This window comes from Cervus elaphus, chromosome 32, assembly GCF_910594005.1.
Source record: "Cervus elaphus chromosome 32, mCerEla1.1, whole genome shotgun sequence".
Taxonomy (NCBI): domain Eukaryota; kingdom Metazoa; phylum Chordata; class Mammalia; order Artiodactyla; family Cervidae; genus Cervus; species Cervus elaphus.
In genome coordinates this window covers 45179058-45195784 of record NC_057846.1, presented here as the reverse complement: position 1 = coordinate 45195784, position 16727 = coordinate 45179058, and the positions used below count along the sequence as shown (strand labels likewise).

Sequence of the window (16727 nt, the reverse complement as noted above, 5' to 3'; positions counted from 1 at the left end):
CACTTGCTCTCCAGGAAAAATATGGGGTGAGGGGGCAGAATATTTCACTTTTTAGTGCTCTTTTCTCAATTTTTAATTGGGAGTTAATGGAGCTTCTCACTCATATCAAAAATGAACTAAATACTGTGGTGTTAACGCATACCCATGAGTAGTCTACAGGACTAGCAGGGCAGATCCATTCCCCACCCTGTTCCCTGACTTGGAGGAGCCCTGTGAGGGCTGTGTGCAGGGCCCCACCCCACAAGCTTAGCCGTGTGATCTTTAGACGTGTGTTGTATTTGTGTGTGTGTGCGCGCACGTGAGTTTTGAAAGCATTATTTTCAAATCGAGTGACTCTAACTTGCAAACCTTTTACGAATGTCAGGAATGAGAGAGTGACGAGGCCGGCGTCCAGCCCAGCCCAGGAGGACATCAGGCGCTGGTTCCGGGAGGAGCAGCTTCCTCTGCGGGCCGGCTACCTGGCGGACTCGGACAGCATCGCCCCCTGGTTCCACGGTGAGTGCGCGGCGCCGACCCTGGCGGCGGGTGAACCAGCGGGAGGGCAGGATGAAGGCTCCCTTCTGCTTGAGCCGCCCCAGAGAGGCTCTGATACTGTTCTCAGAAAGTGGATTTTCCCGGCTTTCTCAGGGAGCGGCTGGCTCCCGCCGAGTGGCCCGCCGCCTTGGTGGCTGCCCGCGCAGGTTGGTTGATCACCCCAGATGGACACCGTGGGGCGATCGGCAAGGCATTGCCCCCCGGGCACCTGCGCAGGGCACTCGGTTGTGACCCCCACAGATGGCAGCACCGTCAGCCCACACCCCCCCAACCAGGGAGGGGCCACCAGATGTGGTCGGAAGGGCAGAGGCGGCGTGACCTTCAGCAGATCACATTCTCTCTCGTTGTTGTTTAGTCGCTAACTTGTATCCGACTCTTTGCGACCCCATGGACTGCAGCACGCCGGCCTCCCTGTCCATCACCATCTCCCGGAGTTTACTCAAACTCATGTCCATCGAGTCAGTGATGCCATCGAACCATCTCATCCTCTGTCGTCCCCTTCTCCTCCTGCCCTCAATCTTTCCCAGCATCAGGGTCTTTTCCAATGAGTCAGTTCTTCGCATCAAGTGACCAAAGTATTGGAGCTTCAGTTTCAGCATCAGTGCTTCCAATGAATATTCAGGGTTGATTTCCTTTAGGCTTTGGTTCTCTGTAGTGAATCCATTTATCTGAGCCTCATTTTCCTCATGCATTAAATGAAGGGGTTGAGCACTGTGACCTTTAATTAAAAGTTCTGTGGTTTTGATCTCTGCAGTTAAGGCTGGGAGGTGGGCTTGTTGGAGGCTAAGCAGAGGTCAGCTCATAAAGCATGTCTTCATTCGATGCTCAAAACAGGGCTCATTCAAACCATCTATTTACCCAGCACCCACCTCACCGACGTCTCAGTTTCTTGGATTTCAAGAACAGGCGGTGACTTTCTGCTTCTGCGAGCTCTGTGCTTAGGTTGGATTATCATTGGCTCTGTGGACAACAAAAGCTTTAAGACAGAAATCACGTCCTCTCACAGAGAACACTTGTCCTAACGGGAGTCTTGGTTTGAGTTGTATTTAAGGCTACTCTGTTTTCAGTAGGATCATCTCACGTAGAAAAAGAGCCACAAAAATAAGTTCCCAAACCCATAGGATGGCAAGCTCCTCTGAAAAAGAACCAAGTTGTCTATGGCAGGCTCTCTGCGAAGGGGCTGCTTTTACAGGTGCAGGAGAACCATCTAGTTTTCCCTGAAAATGCAGGTTCTCTGATGACTGAGGTTTAGTAACTCCATGCCCAGAGGAGCCCCTCTGTCTCCCAGGACGAGGTCATAAGCCTCCTTCCCCTTTCTGCTCTCCTCAGAAGATACTGGGGGAGGGAGTGACAATGGCGTCAAAAGATAAACAGAAAGAACGTGGTCAGTGACGCGTCTGTCGTGCTCACCTCCACCATCTCGCATTGCCTGCTTTTTCCTTTTTAAGATAAAAGCTGTGAGGAAACTGGCCTCTCTGTAGCCTCTATGTCATTGGGCAGAAGATGCTGCTGTCCCTGGTTCCGAGGGTGCTAGCTTTTTTAACTGCAGGGACTGTGAAATTCAAAGTTCTGATGTTATTAAAAATCCTGACACTTTAATAGGCAGTTCTACTTGAAACAGTTGCTGTGAGCTAGGAAGACACAGTTGGGCTAAAAATTTAGTTGAAGCTTTGGTTGAAATATAAGACTCTTGGATTTTACCTGTCATTTATTAATTGCTATTGTTAATGATTTATTTTCATTTATATAATTATTTATCATAGTTGTATCAGTCATGTCCAACTCTTTGTGACCCTATGGACTGTAGCCCACCAGGCTCCTCTGTCCACGGGATTCTCCAGGCAAGAATACTGGAGTGGGTGGCCGTGCCCTCCTCCAGGGGATCTTCCAGGCCCAGGGATTGAACCGCGTCTCTTACATTTCCTGCATTGGCAGGCGGGTTCTTCACCACTAGCTCTGCCTAGGAAGCCTATTGTAAGCAAAGTAAATAATATGATATAGTGATGTAATAGTAAATACACAGCCATGTAGTCAATGTAAATTATTATCTTTGGTTTTAAGAAGAAAAAAATTTGCATTTCTATGATAAAGAGAAGAGGGACCACAGCTTATCTTTTTGAAACATAACTGTTTACTAGGAAACGTGTTTTGAAATAACAGGATGGCAATTCGCTGTTGGTTTGCCATCTTCCTTTCATTGGCTCAACCTCATAAATCACCCTTCATAAGTTACTGTTTTGGCCACCTAATTTCCCGCTGATGGAGTCTGTATTTCACCTCTTTCTCTATATTAGCTTTGAGTAAGGATGGGGATGGGAAGGCAGGGACCAGGGAAGTGAGGGCAGCTGGGCCTCTGGCTTGTGGGGTGGGCGGGGGCTGCACACCGTTGAGGATGAGGCAGGACCCCAGAGGATGCGGGAACTTAGGGGAGGGGGCAGGGCACTCGTTTGGGGTGTGATGACTTTGAAGGTTCTTTGGGGCCATTGTGTGAAATGGTCCATGGGGCAGCCAGACTAATGGGTCAGAGCTGGAGATGATAGACTGGATCGTCAGCACGTAATTGGAAGCGTGGAGGGTGTGGGATTTTCCAGGGGTGAGCTGGGAGGGTGTGAGAGAGGAAGACAAGCTAAATCCTCACTAGATTGGTGGGCTCCACCCCCACGAAACAGGAGCTGAGGGAGCGCCAGGCGGCACCCAGCAGGGTGGCAGAGAGGAGCAGATGGACAGCTCAGGTCCAGAGACCGCCCGCCGCCAGCAGATTCCGTCTTGCTCAGCGAAGATCAGTCTTTGAAGGCCTTCAACTGATGAGACGAGGCCCACCCACACCGTGGGGGATCCTTCTCTCCTCGTTTGAACACGGTTTTTCTAATTATGAAATATTTTACACAAAAACAGTACAGGGGAAAACAAACCCAGTGCCAGTGATTTAACAAATATTATAGCTGCTCTCCAGATACAGGGAGTGTTAAAAGCCATATTTACTTTGTATCTATTTTTATTAGGAAATAAACCCTGAAAGACAGAATTAAGGCTCCTTTTTTAACTCTGTTTTGATGCTGTTTCCTCTCTCCTTCCCAAGGGATGAACCACTCTTCTGAAGCTGTCTTTCCCATCCATATTTACATTTTATTACATGTATGCATGTGTGGGTACTTTGGTAAAATATATTTTAAAAATATAAAACACAGGTATGCATATGTTTCTACAAAACAGAATAATGTGTTTAACATTTAACATATAACATGGTATCATGTGATAGACATTCTTCTGAAACATGCATTTTCTCTCAATATTATGTTAAGTGGGTTTTTCCTTGTTTAAAATGTAGACTAATCATTCCTTTTACTTGTAGTATAGTATTTTATGATATATTATTTATATATTTATAATACATATACTATAAAACACATAATCTTTTATTTGTGTTTAATGATGATATATATTTTATTACACACACACATATACACACATGTGTCAAACATCTCTTCTCCTACATTTAGTACAATTTTTTTTGCTATTATAGAAAATGACGTATCTCCTTGAACACACTTGTGATCATTTCTTCAGAGTGTGTATTTTAGAAGTGAAATTGCTGGGAGGTAGGATATGAGCCTCTTTAATTATATTAAGTGTTGCCAGATGTCCTCCAAAGTGATTAAACAAAGTTATACTCCCACTAGCTGTACTTGAGAGTTTGTTTTCCTCATACTTGACAGTTAATTTTACCAGTGGAACCACCTTATTTCAATTTGCATTGATTTGTCGTCAGTTTAGCTTTTCTGGGTTCCTAGATAGGCGGGTGTCTTCTTCTGTTAGTCCTTGTAATCATTTAACCATTCTTTCTGGTCAGTTCAATGCCCCAAGGCAGCACAGAGTTTTCTTAGCTCCTAACTTGGAAAGCTAATAGCTTCCCTGTTAGCTCAGACGGTAAAGAGTCTGCCTGCAATGCAGGAGACCAGGGTTTGACCCTTGAGTCGGGAAGATCCCTGGGAGAAGGGAATGGCAACCCACTCCAGTATTCTTGCCTGGAGAATTCCATGGACAGAGGAGCCTCGCAGGCTGCAGTCTACGGGGTCACAAAGAGTTGGATGTGACTGAGCGACTAATACACACAGCTTGGAAAGGTAGTGTGATGCAGGCTTAGTACCAGACTCCCAGGACGGATCACTGGGTTTGAATTGTGTTTTCTCCTCTGTGAATGGAGGGAATAATAGCATCTACACCACAGCGTTGTTTCTGAAGTAAGTCAGCTGACAGGTGAGAAGGCTTAGGTCCTGGTGCAGTGTTTCTGTTGTAACCGACCAGCTTAAGAGAAAATTTACCCCTCCAGTCCCCTCTGCCCTTCTCCTCCTCATCAGCCTCACCCCGCCAGAAAGTGTTGTCTTCAGCACCAGCACCACGTACAAGGAAGAGGCAGCACTGCAATAAAATAGATCTCAATTACTGCCTATGCTGTTTCCTCAAGTATTGACTTAGGGCCTGTCCTTGATAATAGCTTCCCTGTTGGCTCAGATGCTAAAGCATCTGCCTGCCATGTGGGAGACCCGGGTTCGATCCCTGGGTTGGGAAGGTCCTCTGGAGAAGGAAATGGCAACCCACTCCAGTACCCTTGCCTGGAAAATCCCATGGATGGAGGAGCCTGGTAAGCTACAGTCCATGAGGTCGCAAAGAGTCGGACACAACTGAGCGACTTCACTTGTCTCTGATAAGTCCAGAACCCAGGAGGTCACCCCAGAAGGCAGCAATAATCTGGAAGGACCAAAGGAGAGCCACCCCGCAAACAGGGAGTGAAGTTGCTTGGAATCATCCCAGGCAGTTACGATTGCGTGTGGGGTCAGCAGGGAGGGTGTGGAGAGACGGCAGTGTGTACAGGGGTTGCTGAACCGTGCGTCTCCTATAGGTTTATAATCTGAGTGTTGTCGTCTGTTTGGTTTTGTTTCCTCAAGGACTGTCTTCTTCTCTGTCTGTCCTCACCCCTTACCTCCTCTCACGCCTCAGCGTTCAGGACTGCCTTGGTCATCAAATACGATTCGTGTTTTATCCATTTCATTCTCCCGAGTAGCCACCCTGTTACAGCAACTTCCAGCCTGGACTGTTTGTGCAGTTGGCGATAAGTGTCGAGGAGCCCTCTCGGCTAACTTAACACCCCGCTGAACACGGTCATTTCACTCATTCTGTCTCTTGCGATGGGTCTCCAAAGTAGGTAGGTATATAATTAACTGTACTCACTTCTTGAAGAAAGGGGCCGGGGAATAAGTAAAACTGAAGTTGGAAGGTCCATCCATCACCCCACAGACCCACTGCTTCACTCCATCCATCAGCATTTTCCTACTTCTGTGAAACATGCATCAGTGTCAGGAGCTTAGGAGCCAGCGGAGGCTGCTAGTGGGAGGATGGGGAAAAGGTGGAAGGAAATGTACAAGCACGTTTCTGATTTGGGAGATCTCTCATTGCTTCTGTTGTTGTTAGAGAATTCACATGCTCGCTTTATGCATCCATAGTTGATCATTATTCCTCTGAAATGTAATTTATACTTCCTTATCCAAATATGGACGTGATTAGACGGTTGATTAAATGTTTCCACCCGATTTATTTCTTTTGAACGTCTTTGCTGTTGTGGCATATGATCGAACCTGCCCTCCAAATGCTTTACATTTTTAATTAGCTTTGTAGTTTAAGCTACTTAAAAAGTAAATCCCGTTAACATCTACAGGATACGAACACAGTTCATACTGCAACTATTTTGATTGCTTCCATTTTTGCTGTGCTGTGCTTATTCGCTCAGTTGAGTCCGACTCTTTGTGATCCTGTGGACTGTAGCCCGCCAGGCTCCTCTGTCCATGGGGATTCTCCAGGCAAGAATACTGGAGTGGGTAGCCATGCCCTCCTCCAGGGGATCTTCCCAACCCAGAGTCTCCCGCATTGCAGGCAGATTCTTTACCGACTCAGCCACCAGGGAAACCCAGGAATACTAGGGTGGGTAGCCTATCCCTTCTCCAGGGGAGCCTCCTGACCCAGGAATCGAACCAAGGTCTCCTGCATTGAAGGTGGATTCTATACCAGCTGAGTGACCCTGGAAGCCCCTCCGTTTTTGCTACACCCTTCAAATTTTCATTCTCCAAGTAGGGGTAAATCCTGTCCATTTCTGTGGAGGCAGTTACTCTGTCTAACTTAGGTTCCCTAGAGAGAACTGTCCAGGGAGAGCCCTGGGTCTTTGTCCTCCCATTGTTACTGAGTCCAAGCTCATACTGCTCGCTGCATGACAAGCCAGTACATTAAGAGATGAAGTGTTGGGACAGGGAATAGTAACTTTCTTTGGAAAGCCAGAAGACCGAGAAGATGGTAGACAAATGTCCCATAGTAGCATCTTCCCTAGGAATTCAGGCTTCTTTTATACTAAAAGGGGAGGGAGGAATGGTTGGCTGATGCAAACTTCTTGGTGTTGGAATCCTTTGTTCTTGCAACTGTCTCTGTAGGTCACGTCATAATGTTCCTGTAAACCTCCAAAGAGGCAATTGTTATTCTCTGTTCTGCAACTTTTTATCTCCATGTGAATGAAAAAAGAGTTATACCCTTAAAAGGTCAGAGCCTGGAGAATGGGCTTCCTGTATATTTCAGGCTATGGGTAACATTCTTTTTAGAAAAGGTGCATAGCCCAGCATGACTCAGCATAGGCCACAGGGCACAAAAGTCAGGAAAAAGAAACCGATGCGATATGGGGTCAGTCTTGCTCTTCCCAGTTACTCGGCCGTGTGCCATCCAGACTCCGTCAGCACGGTCCTCCAGGGCTGAGTGTGTATACCTGAAGGGGTTGCATTGAGAAAGACTCACAGAAGCCTCCCAAGATTTCTTTCAGGTTAAAACCTTAATGAACCTGGACCCTGGCACCCTTAAGTGATGATCTGTCCTCCAGTCATTTTCCTGAGGCTTGGAGATTTCTTACTTGTGGGGTCAACAAAATTCTGCCCATCTCTCACAAAGGGATTTTCAAGCTTTGTCTCAACTTTTGCACAAATGACTGACTGGTGTGACTTTAGTCACCCTGATGTACCCACCCTGCCTCCCTCACACCAGTGATTCATCTACTTTGTGGAGCGGGAGAGGCTGTGACTGGCAGCAGGAGGACCTGGGTGCCTGTGTGAGGCTGGGATGGGCACGGGAGGCCCTGACCTTGGGAGGGACCAGCAGAGCCTGAGCCGCGAGCCCGAGGAATCACCTCCGCTCAGCAGCAACGCTTCATCTGCACTGTGGCCTCAGGGCGCTTTGTCCACGTTACTCTCCGCAGTGGTCCTGTGTGCCTGCCTAGTCTTAGCTCGGTTCTGAAATAACTGAAGATGAAGATAAAGACGTGAAAGCTAGCGTACTCCTACAGGTTTGGGAAGTGCGGGCTTCTCTGCTGCGAATGCTACACAATTGCCTGGGAGACCCTGACTTTTTTCAGACACTACCCCGTGCAGCAAACTTGCTGCAAAACTCTTAGTATCTTTTCCCACTGATGTTGAGAGAGGAGTTCATGAACCTCAAAGCCCTCTCTTGGGTTTTTCAGATGCTGCCGTGGGGTCCTCGCCCTGACGCTGCTGGCCATGGGGGTCACTGCCTGCCTGTGCCGGGAGCCCTACGCTCCCCATTTTTGATGCCCGGGGGGCTCCAGGCTTGTGGTTCCCGCCAAGTTTTTGGAGGGGCCTGAGAGGCGAGAGAGAGGGGAGCGGGTGGGTCCCACTAAGAAGAGCGGCTCTGCTTGGGGTTTTACTTGGGATATTTTACATGGATATTAAGTCCATGCTTTTGCTCTCACGCTTTCTTCATTGTCACATGCCTGTGTCCTGGATTTCTGCTGTCGCAGAGCAGCATGGACACTGCTCCTTGACGCTGGTGGGGGGCGGGAGGGGAGCCAGCTCGCTGGTGACAAGTGTGCCCAGGGCCATGCCCCCCATCAGCCAGCTGCGTGGCCTCAGCAAGTCTCACGACTCCTGCACTGGCCTGTCATCTGTCTGATGCAGATAATACATTACCTGCCTCCCAGGCTGGTCGGAAAACTCGGTGAGGTATATAACGTGCAGCGTACTTAGAACCATGTGAGATGGCTCGGTCACAGTTAGTAAGTGGTGGCCATGAAGGTGATGAAGTGAGAACAAATGAGGTCATTTTAATCTTTCAATTACTAGGGAGACATTATGAATAATTATTTTAAGAGCTCTGACCATTTTCCCTCATCCCTAAGGTGCCTGAGAGGGACTTCCCTGGTGGCTCAGCTGGTAAAGAATCTGCCTGCAGTGCAGGAGACCCCAGTTTGATTCCTGGGTCGGGAAGGTCCCCTGGAGGAGGGCACAGCAACCCATTCCAATGTTCTCGCCTGGAGAATCCCACGGACAGAGGAGCCTGGCGGGCTGCAGTCCATGGGGTCGCAGAGCCAGACACGACTGAGCGACTAACACTTGCACTTCCAAGGTGCCCGAGCGCGCACGGGTACATGTCAGCATCGTGGTGCGTCTCCTTCTCTGCAGAGGACCAGGGCAGGACCCAGAGCCTCTCTGGACCTGCGTCCTGTACGTGCTGACGGATCAGAGGGCAAGGTAGGGAGAGCTCTCTCCTGAGTGTGACTTGCCAGGGGTGACATGTACACTCTGAGTCTGCAGGGCTCTGCTTGAAAACGCCACTGGCTTTTCTCTCGTCCACCCGTCCCTGGGCAGGTGGCAGTGCGGGGCTCCGAGGTCACCTTGAAGCAGAGCTGCGTTCCATCAGGAGCGTTGACTCGCTGCCACGACCTCCCTGCACCACCGCCTGGGGCAGAGAACAGGAGACAGACGACAGGAGAGGGAGAGGCTGAGTCAGCACCTGGGGCTCCACCGGCCCAGCAGACCCCCCGAGAGATCAGAGAGCCCCAAAGGCGCGGGCTGGGGCTTCTTTGTCCTTGACCACAGTCTCCGAGCTGAGGAGGGTCATAGGGGTCACAGTGCATCGTCCTCACATACAGGGAATGCACTCGGGAATCACTGAAAAACACATCTACTTTAGGCTGCCCAGGTGGGAAATGAACACCTCTTTGTGAAATCAATCTCATTTTAAATCCTCAGCCAAGGCCAGGAAAGTTTCATGAGCCCAGTGGGTTGGGCTAAGCCAAGCCCTAGAGCAGGAGCCTGAAACCACCGCTAACTTGTCTTGAAGCCACAGGTGCCTACCTTTCTTTCTCAGCTTTCCCATCTGTAAAACGGCCCTCGCTTGCTCGCTGGCTTAGTCACTCAGTCGTGTCTGACTCTTTGCAACCTCATAGACTGTAGCCTTCAGGCTCCTCTGTCCATGGGATTCTCCAGGCAAGGATACTGGAGTGGGTTGCCATTTCCTTCTCCAGGGGATCCTCCCAAACCAGGGATCGTACCCAGGTCTCCTGTGTTGCAGGCAGATTCTTTGCCATCTGAGCCACCAGGGAAGCCCCCAGATGACCATGGTTCTGCTTATTCAAAAGCTGTTTGGGGAAGAAACACAGTGAGCAGGAGCCTCTGGAGCCCGACGCGCCTGACAGGGGCAGGTAGTCTGGATGGGCGGGTGCGAGCTTGGCTTCTCTGGTCGGACCTGTGGTTCCGGCCAGCGCTCCAGGCCCAGCTCTGAGACGCGGGCCTTCCCCTCTGGGCTCGGTGGCCCGTGACAGCAGCTCCTCTCCAGGCCTCAGTGAGGCTTAGATGAGGGAAGGCAGTGCTGTTGTCCCTGAGTTCTCGTTCGTTTGGTTATTAAACACGGCTTTTCCAGGTGCCGGAAGCAGGTCACACAGGTGTGCGTGTGACTCAGGCCTGGGGGTTCCTCGGAGAAACAGGAGGGCACCCCTGGTCCCTGGTCACAGCTGTCAGCCTGGTGGCAGTGGTTGCTAGAACTGTCCTGGAGAGGGACGTTTCTCACTTGACTGTGAGCGAGGTGTGTGCTAGACCTTTCCCGGGTCTTCCGGGTGGCAGGTCCTGAGGGCGTGAAGATAAACAGACTTTTAGACTCTGTGGGAGAAGGCGAGGGTGGGATGTTCTGAGAGAACAGCATTGAAACAAGTATACTATCAAGGGTGAAACAGATCACCAGCCCAGGTTGGATGCATGAGACAAGTGCTCAGGGCTGGTGCACTGGGAAGACCCAGAGGGATGGGATGGGGAGGGAGGCGGGAGGGGGGATCGGGATGGGGAACACATGTAAATCCACGGCTGATTCATGTCAATGTATGGCAAAAACCACTACAATATTATAAAGTAATTAGCCTCCAACGAATAAAAATAAATGGAAAAAAAAAACAACAAGGAACCTGGGTTGCCCTCTCGAGGAGGCAGGGTGGGGAGAGACAGCAGGATGTGCCGGGGGCCCTCCCAGAGCTGTGGACCTGCTGGCCGGGTGGAAGAGGCGCCAGGTGAGCCCTTGGAGAGGCCAGAGGGAGGCAGCCTGGGGGCGTCACGGCCTCAGCGGGGGCTGGAGGAAGGCCACTGTCTGTACTAGAACCAGTTTCTTAGCGTCACGCCCCGGGCAGGAGTCCCCCGGTGATTAGCGTCTGATGCTGGACTTTGGTTTTGCATTCAAGAGCCCCCTTTGCAGGCAGACCAAGCTCGCCGCTTGGCCGTGACCTCAGCTAGACTCCCTGGGAGGCCCCCGCTGCCCTCGATGGCATCGTGAGAAATCGTACATCGCCCTGTGTCCTCAGATGCACCGAGAGCCCGTTCCCGTCAGGAACGCCGACCCTGCGGTGAAGCGTGGTCCCCGCGGCGCTCCCGTCTGCACCTGCCGTGGGCGCCCCCGAGGGGAGAGGGGCCCCGCGCTGGTGTCTCTGGAGCCGAGGCAGAGCCAGGGTTTCTGCACGCTGAGGACAGCTGCAGACCGGGGCGCTCGCGGGCGGTCTGATTTGCAGCTACTCTATGACCTGACTTTAGGAGGAATTTGTCTCATTCCGGGTATAATCTTCCAGGATGGCTTTCGTTCTAGGAGTCGGACTTCATCGTGCTGAAATCCAGACATTATCAATAACAACATCCGTACCGTCTGTTGAAGTCACTTGGAATTTCAGAGTCAGCCTGTCAGGGAGGGAGATAGAAATCTTTCCAGGATGAAGTCACTGAGCAATCCCCCTGGTTTCAGAGAGCGTCAGACCCAGAGTCTGCAGGCCCCGGGCAGGCTGGTCACCGGTGGCCTGGGTTCAGTCTCCGATGCCCGCAGTGGGACCGGGAGTATTTAGAGGGTAGGACGGGCAGGAAGGAGCAGTTGCCCTGGGGCTGAGCCCCCAAACCCAGACGTGCGGGTTCGGGCCCTGCAGGGAAGACGGGGCTGGACGGGGCTCGGGGAGTGGGTGATCTCTAATCCTCCCTTTTCAAAGGTCTACTTACAGAAAAGAACACAAGTGGTTTCATTTGACGTTTTACTCTGGATCCTTAGGTTTAATTCTCAATTAACTTTACTAACTTTAGTCTTGTCAGACGAAAGAGCTGTGATCATCCATTGCCTTTTCACCAGGAGGCGTTTTGGGTTTTTCCCTAATCGTGATACCAAGTGTCAGCACAGAAGAGGCGGGAGGTTCCGTCTGCTGACGTGGGAAACGCTGCTCTCTGGCCAGAGCTCAGAGCAGCCCACCATTGTGCCAGCATCTGTCTGCGCATTTCCTCTCCGTCTTATCACGTCCTGGGCTCACCTGAAAAATTGCAGATGAGGAGGAGCAAGAAGGGAAACCGGGAGCATGGGTCAAACCTCAGGAGTGTGGACTAACTGGGGGGAAAGGCTGGTCTTGAATTACTGTGAATTCATGAGGGTTCCAAACTATGCATATGTATATATGTGTATAGCACATGTGTATGTGTGTGTATATATGTATGAAGAGTGGCATCCTTTTGAATATCTGTGAAGACACAAATAGATAGTATGCATATTTACACGTGGGGCTTCCCTGGTAGTTCAGCTGGTAAAAGGATCTACCTGCAATGCAGGAGACCTTGGCTCAATTCCTGGGTCAGGAAGATCCCCTGGAGAAGGGATAGGCTGCCCACTCCAGTATTCTTGGGTTTCCCTTGTGGCTCAGACAGTAAAGAATCCACCTGCAATGCAGGAGATCTGGGTTCGATCCCTGGGTTGGGAAGATCCCCTGGAGGAGGGCATGGCAGCCCACTCCAGTATTCTTGCCTGGAGAATCCCCATGGACAGAGGAGCCTGGCGGGCTACAGTCCATGGATTTGCAAAGAGTCGGACACGACTGAGCGACTAAGCACAGCACAGATACACATGTACGTGCACGTGCCTGCATCTCTTGCTTCATTCCTTTAGATGAAGCCTCATTTAGGGGTCGTCACAGCAGAGGACGCTGCCGCTAACTCGCTGACACCCGGCCAGGGTGCCCGCCTTTGGCACTGGATCACTGTCTGTAGTCAGGCTGTTCTGTGCGCAGTGGGAGGTTTAGCAGCATCCCCGCCTCAACGCACGGGAGGAGACTAGAGCCACCCCACCCCCCAGCCCCAGTGTCTGAGACATTTCCGGTGAGAACTCCTGCTCCAGATCTCGTAGGATCACTCCCAGCATCCCCACAGCGTCCCCAGCAGTCAACTTGGGAGAGCTCACCCTCCCAGGATGACCATCAAGGGTCCTACCACTCAGAGGCCACATGAGGCCCATGCAGTTGTCACTGGAGGTGCACGTGGAAACGTGTTCTGAGGGCGAACGTTCCATGCGTACTGCACGCGTGCCAAGCTGCTTCAGCAGTGTCCAACTCTTTGCGACCCTATAGACTGTAGCCCAGCAGGCTCCCCTGTCCACTGGGGATTCTCCAGGCAAGAGTACTGGAGTGGGTTGCCATGCCCTCCTCCGGGGAATCTTCCCCACCCAGGGATCAAACCCAGGTCTCTTACGCCTCCTGCATTAGCAGGCGAGTTCTTTACCACTAGCACCACCCTGGGAAGCCCTACTTTTGTACTACACATTTGCTTATGGAACCCACCCTGGCCTAGGTACCAAATACCAGATGATGAACCACGCTCCTGCTCCTGGGAAGCCCAACGTGGACTTAGGGTTGCTCGGGTTGTTACTGGCTTTATCCACACGGCTGTGTTTAGCAGAGCGGAGCTTTGGAGATGATGTGGCTGAAACCCCTGCCCTTCTTTCCCGCAGGAATCCTCACGGTAAACAGAGCGAACGAGCTTCTGAGCACCTGCGTGCCGGGTAGCTTTCTGATCCGGGTCAACGAGAAGATCAAGGGCTACGCCCTGTCCTACCAGTCCGAGGACGGCTGCAGACACTTCCTCATAGATGCCTCCTCGGACTCATACGGCTTCCTGGGCGTGGACCAGCAGCAGCACGCCAGCCTGGCCGAGCTGGTGGAGTACCATAAGGTGCGGCCCCGCACTCGTTTCATTCGCTCGGTGACGGGTGTCCTGCAGCTGCTCTGACAGCGAAAGGCAGTTCCACGGAAAATAGCTGAGACGAGCAGGGGGATCAGCCCCCCGCTTTGATAACTCCTGCCGATAATAGTGCTCAAGCTCAGTCGTGTCCGACTCTTTGCAACCCCATGGACTGTAGCCCTCCAGGCTCCTCTGTCCATGGAGTTTCCCAGGCAGCAATACTAGGGTGGGTTGACATTTCCTCTTCCAGGGGATCTTCCAGACCCAGGGAGCAAACCCACATCTCCTGCATCTGCTGCATTAGCAGGCGAATTCTTTTAACCGCTGAGCCATGCGGGAAACCTTCCCGATAACAAGGATTGTTCATTGCGTTTCCTTTATCACTGAACCTGGTGATATCACTGAACCTCCTCATATACTCAGGGAGAACCCACTGGGGCAGAGAATACAGGAGATGATGCAAAATCTGTGCACTCCGATCACATCTGAGAACACTTTTTAAGTATAGTTGATTTACAGCCTTGTGCTAATTACTGCCGTGCAACAGAGTAATTCCATATACATGTACACACAGACACATTCTTTTGAAAAATACATTCTTTTCCACATGAGAACACCCTTAAATGAGAGCACAAGCCCGGGAAGGAGGGAGACCACAGGGCAGCTTGTGGACAAGAAATCTCTCTTTCGGGATTGCCTGAGCCAAGAAAGCTTAGTGTAAAGCGAGGGGAGACCAGAAGCTGTGTGCTCCGGCAAGGCAGGAAGGGCTTCTTACGAAAGTGTCTTGTAAATAAGACTCGGGAGCCTGGGCTGATGCCAGTGCCGCTCTCGGGGCGCCACAGCCTGACCTGTTACTGTCTCCCTCCCAGGAGGAGCCCATCACCTCCCTGGGGAAGGAGCGCCTTCTCTACCCGTGCGGTCAGCAGCAAGAGCCGCCCGACTACCTGGAGCTGTTTGAGTGATAGCCCTGCAGCCAGCAGACCCCACGGCCGTGGACACACGTGAGAAGCCACCGCAAGCCCACCCCGACCAAGTGAAAGGGCCCTTGAGGTTCCCTAAAGATCGCTGCACGCAGGCTGGAGTTTCACGCCAGGAGGGAATTGCCTCCTCCACGTTGTACATGCCCCAGCAGTAAAGGGAGACGAACCCGCACTTCCACAGCTCCTAACGTGAAGGCTGCGACACTCACGACGTGTGAAACAAACCAAGAAACTGGCACCTTGTAGGAATTAAGCGCAAGCGAAATCGCTTCGGTCGTGTCCGACTCTTTGCGACCCCATGGGCTGTAGCCTGCCAGGCTCCTCTGTCCATGGGATTCTCCAGGCGAATACTGGAGTGAGTTGCCATGCCCTTCTCCAGGGGATCTTCCCCACCCAGGAATCAAACCCGCATCTCTTACATCTTCGGCCTCAGCAGGCACGTTCTTTGCCACTAGCGCCACCTGGGAAGCTCATCGGAATCAAGGGACACCTCAAAGCCAGCCTCTCCCGCGGCCTCACGGGAAGGTCTCAGGCTCCAGGGTGTAAGACACAGGGAACATGAGTTGGAGGTCGGGTGAGCTGAATGGGGAGTTTGAAGGTGTCGGAAGAGGGGCTTCAGATGCACAGAAATACCCTGGACGAGGGCAGGAGGCGGGGGGCCGTGTGAGAGGTGGTTTCCCGGCTCTGGGGGAGCGGGCAGGGCTCCAGCCAGGACCACACCGAGAAGGAGAAGCCCTGCGCGTGACTGGTGTTGGCAGACGGACCAGGGCATTTGGGGGAGCGCCCTGGACACCACGTGTCCTGGGATGAGACACCCCCCCTGCATTTGGAAACAGGGTCTTTGAGGCTGAGGTCAGACCAGATGAGGGGGGGCCCAAAGCCGACAGCTGGCATTCTGACAAGGAGAGAGGGCTCTGGAAGCGGAGACACGCCGAGGCAGAGCCCCGAATGAGAAGCTCGGGGACACGGGGGCCCGCAGGTTGGCTGGAGCCCCTCCTCCCCAGGGCCCCGGGGACACCTCAGCTTCAGACTTCCAGCCTCCAGGACTATGACGGAATAAATGTCCTTTTTCTTAGACCACTGAGTTTATGGTAATTTATTACGGGAGAGCCCCAGGAAGCGAATGCAGACATTTATGTCGTCACAGATGCTGAGGGGCACGGTGTACCCGTGGTCACTGTTCAGCCTGCCCGCCTCCTAACGAAGGGAAAGGGGGAGATAACCTCCCCTGGCAATTCTGGCAGATGTACTGGGTCAGGCGTCTCCTGCCCCACCGACCCCACCCCAGCCTCCAGCGGCTCCTGGGTGAGCCCCGGCGAGATCGTCCTGGGAGAGGGGGCCCTGACTGGTACTCCAGGCCTGACCCCTGTGGCAGCTGTCCTCCTAAAGGAAGCGTAGGGCTCTAGCGGTCTGTCCGTGAGGGTGTTGGTTGTGCCAAACACACCTTGCCTGTGTAAAGTATAGTCGGAGAAGACGGTGGGGTACCTATATGTGTGTGAGCATGCATGGGTGTATGTGGGCTTTAACGAGAAAGTTTTTAAACAGATTATTAAGTGCTTCTTAAAATGTTCCATGTGGTTTCTGTTGTCCGAGAGATCATGTCTCAGTTATCTAAGACATCGTGTCTCTCAGCTTTCATGTCTAATAGTAGTTTGGCAGTCATGACATTATAGAACTGCAGAGATACACAAGGGCCGGGGATCAGAAACTTCTGTTCCCATCTCTCCCCACCATTAGCTGTATGAGCTTGGACAGGTCCCTCTACCTTTCTGAACCTCAGTTTTTCACTTCTAACAAAACAAGGTGGGATAACCAGATCATTATTTATTTTTACCCAGCTCTGAAATCTCAGAGTTCTGAAATGAATAAAAAA

The 16727-nt window shown here is 51.8% G+C and overlaps 1 protein-coding gene across 3 annotated transcripts in view; it reads left to right on the top strand.

Annotated features, from left to right (window-relative positions):
• Positions 1–15573, top strand: part of SH2D4A (SH2 domain containing 4A) — a 62350-nt gene extending 46777 nt beyond the window's left edge. For all 3 annotated transcript variants that reach the window (XM_043893876.1, XM_043893874.1, XM_043893875.1), the window contains 3 exons: positions 365–495; positions 13645–13865; positions 14744–15573. In XM_043893876.1, coding sequence (XP_043749811.1) covers positions 365–495; positions 13645–13865; positions 14744–14836 — 445 coding nt within the window. In that variant the 3' untranslated portion in view covers positions 14837–15573. The remainder of the gene's footprint in view (positions 1–364; positions 496–13644; positions 13866–14743) is intronic.
• Positions 15574–16727: the final 1154 nt, after the last annotated feature.